The sequence below is a fragment of the Bubalus bubalis genome, chromosome 6 (genome assembly GCF_019923935.1).
Source record: "Bubalus bubalis isolate 160015118507 breed Murrah chromosome 6, NDDB_SH_1, whole genome shotgun sequence".
Classification (NCBI taxonomy): Eukaryota; Metazoa; Chordata; class Mammalia; order Artiodactyla; family Bovidae; genus Bubalus; species Bubalus bubalis.
Window position 1 is genome coordinate 80,075,320 of NC_059162.1, and position 11,295 is coordinate 80,086,614.

General features: G+C 43.3%; 1 protein-coding gene across 1 annotated transcript; it reads left to right on the top strand.

Annotated features, from left to right (window-relative positions):
* The first annotated feature begins 2,092 nt into the window (after positions 1–2,092).
* On the top strand, positions 2,093–7,786 carry LOC123334206. Its single transcript, XM_045166225.1, has 4 exons — positions 2,093–2,158; positions 2,319–2,934; positions 4,501–4,561; positions 7,368–7,786. The coding sequence occupies exons 1-4, from the start codon at positions 2,093–2,095 to the stop codon at positions 7,372–7,374; spliced, it is 750 nt and encodes a 249-aa protein (XP_045022160.1). The 3' UTR covers positions 7,375–7,786.
* The last annotated feature ends 3,509 nt before the right edge of the window (positions 7,787–11,295 follow it).

An 11,295-nucleotide genomic window follows, 5' to 3' on the forward strand; every position in this document is an offset into this window, starting at 1 on the left:
TTGCGACCCCATGAATCGAAGCACACCAGGCCTCCCTGTCCATCACCAACTCCTGGAGTTCACTCAGACTCACGTCCATCGAGTCAGTGATGCCATCCAGCCATCTCATCCTCTGTCGTCCCCTTCTCCTCCTGCCCCCAATCCCTCCCAGCATCAGTCTTTTCCAATGAGTCAATTGTTCGCATGAGGTGGCCAAAGTACTGGAGTTTCAGCTTTAGCATCATTCCTTCCAAAGAAATCCCAGGGCTGATCTCCTTCAGAATGCACTGGTTGGATCTCCTTGCAGTCCAAGGGACTCTCAAGAGTCTTCTCCAACACCACAGTTCAAAAGCATCAATTCTTCAGTGCTCAGCCTTCTTCACAGTCCAACTTATTTGCATCCAAATGAGCTATTATTTGTAAGATCTTACTTGGAAGGATGTTTTTGTTTGATTAGATATCTCTTCTCAGGTAGTAATAGGGGCCTAACAATTTGTATTTCTAGAGTTCGGGTTTAATAACCTAGTAAAATGGCAAATTAGAAATTGCTGTATGGGAAAAATGTATAATGCTTCTTTTAAATTGCAACTTTTTTATTACTGAAGAATAGAATGGTTTATTAGAATGTTAGGAGATAATGCTTTGATTTCATGAACATTGTGTAGGCTTATCAAACCAGAATTAATATATTATACCTAGAAGTCTAGAATTTCACATTTTTGTAACAATTTGTATTTGTTTGTTCCCACCTTTAATATATCAGAGGCACAGAAGAGTAGGGAAGACAACAGAGTTAGAGAAGACAACCGCCCCATTTCAGAGTGTATCTGAATGACCTAAAAAATGAGACATTTCATAACGTGATCTGCTGTTGTGTCCATCACTGGAAAACTCACCATTTTCTTGGATAAGAATCTACACTCAAATTGTATTACTATAACTACATCATAATCATCATCATGGAAACCATTTTTGGAACCCACAAAAGAATCAAGTTTTACTCATGATTGCCACTTACAGTTTTGATTCCTTTGATCTTCACATCTACTTGTTTGGCAATTCTGGTCCCTAAATTAGACATTTGGTATACTTGGTCAGCCTTGAGACTTCAAAGACAACAAGCTGTCCAGCCATCTGCAAGACTGTCATTGAAGTCCCTTGTGTTCTCACAGATTGCAGCTTGTCTGTTCTGAAAAATGAGCAACAAATCTATTCCAAGCCTGAATAAACCAACTGACCAGTCTCTGAACAACACTGATGGTCACTCATGGGTTTAGCAGTTCCCACGCAAAACACCAAAACCCTGTATTTACATAAGTAGAGTCAGTGGGAACCTGGTATCTTTTGCACCATCTTGGAGAAGCACTGTTTGTTCACTGGCATGTTTTGTGTGATTAAAAAGTGTGTATGGAAATAAGACAAAAATGCCTATCTTGCTTTGGCACTTCCAAATTTAACCATTTGCCTATATATATTAGATCTGGGGATTGTTTTGCTTGTTTCAGATGGGTAGTAAGTGTGTGTGGAATAAGACTTTGCAGATATTAATTATGGTAGAAGGCGTTTGCCTTTCATAAAGAGGAAAATACACCCCTCTGGTAATTACAAGTATTTAGGGTTGAAACAGTTGATCAGTTCAGTCCAGTCGCTCAGTCATGTCTGACTCTTTGAGACCCCATGGACTGCAGCGTGCCAGACCTCCCTGTCCATCACCAGCTCCCAGAGTTTACTCAAACTCATGTCCATTGAGTCAGTGATGCCACCCAACCATCTCATCCTCTGCCGTCCAGTTGAGACAGTTTCTATTCCTGCCTTCCACCACTAACTAGGTAGGTGACCTTGGGCAAACCACATAAACTCTATAGATTTCCTCATCTGCAAAATGAAAGCATTGGTTCACAGGCAGCCATTTAAATCCCTTCTCCAAATAGTCATTCATTCTCTAATTTATTCAGGACCTACTATGCGCCTTCAGTGCTGATTAACTCCGTGATCCTTGGAAAGCTCCAGATTGTCTCCAATTCCTTTAAGCATCCACTCCCCGTCCTACTTTAAAATCAGCTTCTGAATTCTCCCCCAAGGAGATCCAAACACTTCCTGTCTGAAGATATACATGAGGAAAAGAAACGTGCCAGCTGCCTTCACCCGGCGCCAACCGAGTGGGCAGGCCAGCCGGCTAGTGAATTGTTCTTTGTAAAGGGCAACCCCTGCATTTTAAAGGGCAATCCAGTCACCCGAAAAAATGCAATTGAAAGGGCTCTCAGGGACAGGGCGGGACACCCAACCGCTCCTTTTTCAGCCGGGGAAACCTGGGAAACATTCTCTGGGCTCCGTCCTAGTCACGCGGCAGTTCCACGGCAGGAATTGTGCAATGGGGCGAGTCGGGCGGGCGTCCGGGGGTGGAAAGAAGTGGGGAAGGCTTCCACAGTGCCAACTACCCGCCCCATCTCCCCCGCACCCCCGCCCCCCCCCCCCCCCCAGGGTACTGCGAGGCGCGGCGGCGCGGTCAGGACCACGGAGCTCCGGTGGCCCCGGCCTCGCTTCGCCGTGGGGGCCGCCCCCTCTCTCGGGCAGAGGCCACCGCCACGCGCTTCCTGGGACTCTGCGACGGGCTGGAGCGCGAGCGGGAACTGCCGCCCAATACGACGCTGGGGGACACGGCTCGCCGCATCGATCGCGGCTGGGAACTCCGGGCTCGCACTTTCCGTAAGAGCACCGGGGCTTCCAGCGGCGCCGCGCCCCCGCCCCCGCCAGCCCGGCTGCCCTTTCGAGTGGTGACGCAGCCGGCGGGGTACGCAGAAGTCTGCCCTGAAACCCGGAACCTCCCGGGCCGTGGGCCCCGCCTGCCTGCGCCGGCGCAGCCCCGGGCCGCGCGGCTCTCCGCCGAGACCTGCGCCGGGCTTGGCGCAGGGAGCGGGGACTGGAGACGCGCTGCGAGGGCTGCATTTCTAAGAGGTCCGTATTTCTAAGAGGTCCGTGGGTACGGGCTCGGGGATAAACGTTTGGTCACATTCACTACTCACGTCACTCTTTGTGGCGTATACTGTCATGAGCTTCACTTAGAGGTGGGGAAATAGTCTCCAAAACATCAAGTTACTTTCTTGATCTGCCTAGTCGAAGAGGGCAGAGCTGCGCCTCAAATCTAGGGCTGTCTTGAATCAGATACATCTTATTTCTCTTAAATCAAGCGCTTCGTGGCTTTCATTCCAATGAGCAGAAAATAGGTAACAGGTAACACTGAGAACCGGAGCCCCTCTTCCCAAGGTGACGGGGACAGTTTGCTTCTGGTTGGCGCTCACACATTCTCCCTACTGTGCTGTTAAAAAAGAAAAATGTTTTCCGTGTATATCACGAAGTGGAAAAGGTTGGAAAGCATTTCTCAGCCCTTGTGCCTCTATTTTCAGACTGTGTATCGGAATCTGGGACACCTAGCATATGGAGTTGCTGGAGGATTAAATAAAACAGTCTTTTACATGTTAATTCAGCACATGTTAATTCTAACTTTTTGCAGCGCTCCCCGGGAACCTCGGGGCACTCACCCTCGTCAGCACTGAAGTGGGGACGCAGTCATTCTAAGTCAGCCCCTTTTCTGAGAGATGAAAGATTTAATCCACTCAACGGATGATCACTTACAAATCACTATTCAGTTAGTGACAGACACCAAGCTATGGCTTTGTCTCTTGGCCCCTACAAGGGCTCTTTCCATTTCACCCCCAACCGGGGCCCCTACACCGCCGCCCCGCGGCCTCCCCCCCCCACCCCGCTTTTCCTTCAGAAGCTTCAGAGCAGCTGGAGGCCAGTTGAACGTGACTTCCTCAGTGACCTGGTGGCAGTGAAGTGGGCGGGGACCTCCGGGAAGGCTAGAGGAGGAAGTCGAGTCTCTGGGCTCACAGCCTGCCTGCGCCCCTAGAGAGGGGAACCCCCAGCCCCTGGGCCTCTTTGTTGGCCAGGACTAGCCCCCCTTTGGTAACTTGAGGAGTAGCTGCAGCCCAGAAGTCCGTGTGTGTGTGTGTGTGTGTGTGTGTTTCCAGCTGTAGAATGTCCCAAGCAAGTGTAGATTAAAGTAAGAGAGAATATGCTAGCTTTAGGATTCTATCTTGGATGGGATAGAGTTCCTTCCATGGCAAATCATTTCAGAATTAGCACAGAATTTTCAGGGGAGTCTATCTTGAAAAGTGAAACAGGCTAATGGAAGTTTTCTAACTTCATAAAATCTTAAAAGATCATAAAATCTTGGGAATTGACCACTCTGTTTGCCTGGGTTTTAAAATCACTACTCACTGGAGCAGATGTTTTTCCTTTCCAAGACTCCATTTTATGAAATGAGGCTAAAATATCTGGACAGCCCTCTCCCTTGGGTACCTTGGAATGTTGGGAATATGAATGGTCTCTTAGTAGAGTTGGAGCTCCAAAGGGAAGTTGTAGAACCATGAAAGGTCCTTTAAAAACAGAAACCCTCCTTGTTAAAAATCATAAAAATTATTAGTACTCATTGTGAAAACTTAGAATTTTTTTTTTCAGAACCAGAAAGAAGAGAAATAATTGGAATCCGATACCCAGAGAATATTGTTGGCAATTTGATGTAAGGCATTATATGTAATCAGACTGAACACACTGCTTTTTCCCTTGAACAACCTTTTTTCTTTGAATAAAATATCGTGACATGCCACTAAATATTTTCCATACTTGTTTTAAAATAGCTATTTAGTATTCCTTTATGCATTCATTTAGCCAAAGCCCAATTGAAGGACTTAAAATTGTGCCCAGGATTTTGCTAATGAAAGAGTAATAAAATATGAGCCTTGTAGCTAGATCTTTGAGTACATTCTCAATTATTTACCTAGGTAAATTTCCTACCAGTGGTATTTCTGAGACCAGGGATAAAGACTGCCTTACACTGACCTTTTAAGTTTGACTTACCCCCTCCTCCCCGCCCAGTGTTTTCCCAGATTTTCTATATCATTTATTCACCAAGAATGTATTGAGCACCCATCACATGCCAGACATGCCTGGATAGAGAGATGAACACTCTGAAGCACAAGGTACCCTAAATGTTGTCAGAGAAAGTTTGAGTAGCCAGATGTCCAGTTTGAAGAGGGTCATGAAAGACCAGTAGACTTTCTTGAGACTGACAGATTTTAGGTGGGAGGAGGTTAGTGGAGAGTACTGACAAAGGATGGGAAGCACAATAAGAAGGACAAGGGGAATTTCCTGTACAAAACCCTGGTGGCCTAAGAAATAGCTTCTTGTGTCATGCTAAAAAGTTTGGACCTTATTCTCAAAGCAAACAGAGAAAGGGATTTATGGAGCCTCTGAGGTCATGATGAAATTGGATCTCACCACTTAACCCAATGATGGATATTATTTTCAGTAGACCCCCAAAATCATTCCTGGGGAAGGAAAACAAAAGAAAAATTTGCAAAGGAAATATTCTAAAACCATCTTGAAATGAAAGCTGCAGAGAATTATCCAAACCCATTGGTAATTACTATTGTGTCCATTACAGTTAAGATTGCTGCTGCTGCTAAGTTGCTTCAGTCGTGTCTGACTCTGTGTGACCCCATAGACGGCAGCCCACCAGGCCCCCCCGTCCCTGGGATTCTCCAGGCAAGAACACTGGAGTGGGTTGCCATTTCCTTCTCCAATGCATGAAAGTGAAAAGTGAAAGTGAAGTCGCTCAGTCGTGTCCGACTCTTAGCAACCCCATGGACTGCAGCCTACCGGCCTCCTCCGCCCGTGGGATTTTCCAGGCAAGAGTACTAGAGTGGGGTGCCATTGCCTTCTCCCAATTAAGATTGGGGTGTAGTTATCATTAGTAAGTTTGATCATGAGAAAATTTCCCTTCTTTACCTTAAAGAGAATGGCTTTAATACTGGTGCATGCCCAGACATCACTTCGGTTTCCTATCAGAAAAACAAATTCAAGACTTTCAGTAAGTCCAAAAACATGTTTCATAGATGGTGGTTTAAGAAAAACTATTACTTATAGACAAAACTCAAGTGTCTACTGTGACCAGGTAGCTAATGACTTTCAACAATCCAGGAAAGTTCTCAGCTATTATTTCTTTGAATATTTCCTTTCCCTCATTTTTTTTTTTTTATAAAAGTCTTTATTGAACTCGCCACAAACTGCCTGTTTTTTTATGTCTCGGTTTGTTTTTTTTTTTCCACAAACCCTGCACCCACCCACTAGCTGCGTACTGGAAGTCAAAGCTCCAGCCTCTGGACCACCAGAGAAGTCCCTCCTTTCCCTCATTTTTGCTGCCTCCTTAAAGAATTCTGACTACATGTTTATTAGACCTTTTGTTTATTTATTACTTTTGATATATGGCTTGCAGGATCTTAATTCCCCAACCCAGGAACTGAACCCTGACACTTGGCAATGAAAGCTTAGAGTCCTAACCCCTGGACTGCCAGAGAACTCCCCTATACCTTCTAATTCTATTCCCCAAGTCTGGCAATCTCTCTTTCATATTTGGTGTCTGCATTTGGATAATATTTTAGGATCTAATTTGCAATTTACTAATTCTTCAGCTATGTTGAATCCTTCTGAACTTGAATTTAAAATTTCTATCATTTTTTCATTCCTAGAAATTCTGTTGGTCAGTTCTATATAGTTTCTCAATCATTTCTATTGGCTTTATTTTCTTGAAACAAAGTCAGTCTTTGCCCTGACTTCTTTACCTCCATCAGCCAGAAGCAAGAAGGATGCCTGGAATAACCTATGCTTTAGATAAGCACATCTCTTCCCTGATGCTCACATAAGCATTATCAGTAGTGAAAAGAGAGGCTTAGGACTCTACTGCTTTTGTGAAGAGCCTTCTTCCTCCATAGCACCCATGCTCACAGTGTGGTTAATAACCACCATGTTTGCCTTGAGATCATCATCATCCCATTGTGCCTGTGTCCCGTTTATGTCACCCACACACAAAAAACAGGACTCTCAGGTCATCCCTCACACCCAGAGCTAATCCCCATGTCACTCTAAGGACAGTGAGACAGCCTCTACTGTAGTACTCCGTATCTCTCTCCTAGGTTTTTTTTTTCTTCTTTTTCCCACCACCTGCCATACCACATGGGCTTCCCTCGTGCCTCAGCGGTAAAGAATCCACCTACAATGCAGGATATGCGGGTTCAATCCCTGGGTTGGGAAGATCTCCTGCAGAAGGGCATGGCAGGCAACCCACTCCAGTATTCCCTGCTTGGAAAATCCCATGGACAGAGGAACTTGGTGGGCTATAGCCCATAGGATTGCAAAGAGTCAGGCACGACTGAAGTGACTTAACATGCATGCATGCCATACTACATATTTTAGTTCTTGTCTCTCCTAAAATGTAGTAACAGTCTTGAGAGCCAGGTTATTTCTTTTGTTAACTGCTTTCTCCTTAGAGTTTAGAACATTACCTGGAAAATAGAAGGTATTCAAAAATATTCGAATGAATCAATAGTAAGTATTTTATGTTCTGTGTCTTGACATTCTATAACTGAGCATTTTGCAGGTCTGATCTGTGTCATCTGTTCTGTTGCCTTTTACTCTCTGTGCCTCATTTACTTGTGTGTTTTATGGATTTTGACTCTGAACTCATATTCTGTGGATTTTGCCTATAGGAATTCTTTGAAATATAGATTGACGTTGCATTCATTCAGAGATCATTTGTGTTTACTTTTACTATTTTCTTGGGATAACTACTTATCCAGGACCAAGTTAATATTGCTGCTGCTGCTAAGTCACTTCAGTCGTGTCTGACTCTGTGCGACCCCAGAGACGGCAGCCCACCAGGTTCCCCCGTCCCTGGGATTCTCCAGGCAAGAACACTGGAGTGGGTTGTCATTTCCTTCTCCAATGCGTGAAAGTGAAGTCGCTCTGTCGTGTCCAACTCTTTGTGACCCCATGGACTGCATGCAGCCTACCAGGCTCCTCCGCCCATGGGACTTTCCAGGCAAGAGTACTGGAGTGGGGTACCATTGCCTTCTCTGAATATTGCTACTTGTTTTTAACTACAAAAGTAGGGTGAATTGGGCTACAGACACATTTGTGGGGTTATCAGCTTGTGGGTATAAATTATCAAAAGATATACATGTTAAAATATATGTATATGTATTTATCTTTTGATAATTTATAGCAATACTCTCCTTGGTACTTGGCTATATATATTTTCTCTCAAGTGCTGAGGTCCAGACAAGCAAGTTTCACTATTGCCCTTTCCTGTGCAGCAGGTTTTATCCTGTTAATGTATATACTAAAAGTGTAGTCTGCTTTGGGTTTTCCAGTTTTATTAGGTTTCCCCATCTTGGGTGGACTGTAGCTTAAGTTGATTTCTAAAAACCCAGTCTTCTCAGATCTTCAGATTTCTCAAAGCTTCAATTTTTTTATGTGAAATCAGCAATTTTTAAAAGTCGGCAATCAATTCAAATTTATTTTTGTAAGTGCTAGACAAAAAAAAGTGACCATGAGTCGTATTTGAGCTTTGGTCTACCAGTTGACAATCTCTGTTCTAAAGAGATCGACCCATGTATGTATATATATATATGATGTGGAATGTATTTTGTTAGAATGAATCTATTAGATAACATAACCACAGGTTTGGAGAAAAGGGTCCAATTTTAGATTTCTGCTTCTTTTTCTCTATAAATATATTTGTCAGATCATGTGTCTAGATTTTTCGGCTCAAGAAATATGATCACTGTGTCTACAATATAAGGAAATAGAGGGCATGGTCCCTGCCCTCAAAGTTTTACATTCTATGAAAAGTAGAATATGCAAGATTCTACTTTGGAAGAAGTAGAATGGATTGAAAAATCATGAGATTTAAAAAAGGAAGACCATTTAGGAAGTCACTGTCTCAGTCTGGGCCTGCATTAGAAGAGCCAGAGAGCGAGCATGATGGCACAAGAAGGAAAGGAGCAGATACCAGATGTTTAAAGGAACATGTGATAGGAGTTGATAACTGGAGGAATGTGGGGTAGAAATTGGAGAGAAATTATATTTGTGCTTAGGTTATCAATAACATTCTAAAATTTCTTTTGGTTTGTTCATTTCTCACAAACCAAAGATAGTATGAAAGATTGTTTAATTTATAAAAGTTTCAACAAATGTTATCAGTTTTTATATGATAAGAAGAAAGGGAAAAAATCTAGTATTGGGGGAAATATTTTAACTGAGGTACTTATTTAATTATAAAATATATTATCCCCTTCTTGGAAAAGAGTCTGGCAAACAACTCCAGTATTCTTGCCTGGAGAATCTCATTCTTGCCTGGAGAAGCCTGGTGGGCTGCAGTCCATAGGGTCGAAAAGAGTCAGACATGACTGAAGTGACTTAGCGTGCATGCACTCATTATCTGCTTATAGTACTTTCTCAACATTAAAAGATTGCCTTTCTCCTTTAAGAAATAAAAACAAATCAATGTGCAAAGGCACATCAGGATTTCAAAATATCTATAGGCTTTTCAGGTTGGAAAGCTTCATTGAAATAGACTGTCAATATTCTCCTGAATCAATGCTATTATTTCCACTTATGCATTTCACTGGCGTCTGATTGTTTGAAGGGGCTATGAGGAAACTGATGACGTTAAGTAAGATAGATTATGGATCACATTCAACTCTCAGTGGGCCTGGCAGGCATAACTCCTGTGTTATTGCTAATGGGAGTTTTGCGTATAAGCCTTTGTGTACTTAAGAATTTACCATTAAAAATCTGTCCATCTCCTCATCCTTTCAGTAGGTTGCAAATAGCATTAACTTTAGGTGTAACTGATTAATTGATTGGGACAATGGCCTGATTGTAAAAGATTAACACCCAGCAGGTTCCACATCTTGCACCCCTTTTTATTTCCACCCTATAATAAAGAAAATAAATTGGAAATTACCAAGCACTTTCATATGCATGGTGTCACATGTGAATCTCTGCAATTCAGTCCTAAAGGTAGGTTCGTGTCTTAGTTCAGGTGGCTATAACAAAGTACCAAAGACAGAGTGGCTTATAAACAATAGAAATTTATTTCTCACAGTTTTGGAGATGTCTGAGGTCAAGGTGTCAGCAGGATCAGGTTCTGGTGAGAACCTTCTTCCTGGTTGCAGACTACCTTCTCATTGTCTCCTCCGGTGATAGAATGAGGATGACAGAGCTCTCTGGAGTCCCTTTAACAAGGGCACTAAACCCATTCTGGGGGCTCTACCCTTATGACCTAATCACCTCTCAAAGGCCCCACCTCCTAATATCATCATATAAAAGTTAGGATTTCAACATATAAATTTCTTGGAGACATTCAGTCCACTGAAATTAGGCTGACATACTATATCAGTTTAGAAACTAAGGGACTTTCCTGGCAAACCAGTGGTTAAGACTCCCAGGTTGGGGAACTAAGATCCCACATGCCACATGCCAAAATATAAAATTAAAAAAAATATATATGATGATCAGAGTTGCCTTGCAGTATCTTGTTCAATGTCATAATGCTCGCACATGTGAAAACAGGATTACAACTTAAGTCTTATGGCAGTAAATCCATTGCCTTTCCCAGAGCCCCAAATTGCTTCTCAGCCATTCAATTTAACAAGTATTTTTTCCAACCTCATTACAAATGTGGCTTCATCAGGCTCTGAGGGTGACAAGAGTTCACAATATTGCTTCTGCTTCCCAAGGGCTTAGAGTTTATTTGATCAAAACTTGTGTATGTATAAAATGGCTACAGCTTGGACTGTATTCTCATGAAAATACTTCATGAAGTACTACAGAGAAAGGAGAAATAATCATGGGCTGTTCAGTGGGGAAAATGTCATGGAGGAGGTCTGTGGGTGTTCACGGCTTCTCTGTAACAGATAATGTAAGCTGGGTACCTGCTCTGTGCCAGGCACTGTGCTGGGTGCTTCTCATACCTTCTCTTATTTAAACCTCAACATAATCCTCTGAGTGTGTGTGTGAAGGTCATTCCGTCATGTCCGACTCTGCAACCCCATGGACTGTAACCCTCCAGGGCTCCTCTGTCCATAGAATTTTCAAGGCCAGAATACTGGAGTGGGTTGCCATTCCCTTCTCCAGGGGATCTTCCCAACCCAGGGATTGAACCCAGGTCTCCCACATTCCAGCCGAATTCTTTACCTTCTCAGCCACCAGGGAAGCCCATAGTCCTCGGAGGTAGGTGTCACACTCCCCACTTTACAGATGAGAACAGCAGTGCTGGGAGAGGTGGAAGGCACACTTGTCCAAGACACATGGTTGTGGGGGGCAGAGCCAACATTGAATGTAGGACACCAATGCCCCAACTCTTTTTTTTTTTTTAAGAATTCTTCTTATTTAGTTAATTAATTTATTTAT

Bases quoted from the DNA above. Each gene is read 5' to 3' on its own strand.
- LOC123334206 (XM_045166225.1), top strand. From the start codon at position 2,093: ATGAGGAAAAGAAACGTGCCAGCTGCCTTCACCCGGCGCCAACCGAGT. The intron at 2,159-2,318 runs GTGAATTGTTCT...GCTCCGTCCTAG, and splicing joins GTGGGCAGGCCAGCCGGCTA to TCACGCGGCAGTTCCACGGC. The intron at 2,935-4,500 runs GTCCGTATTTCT...TTTTTTTTTCAG, and splicing joins GAGGGCTGCATTTCTAAGAG to AACCAGAAAGAAGAGAAATA.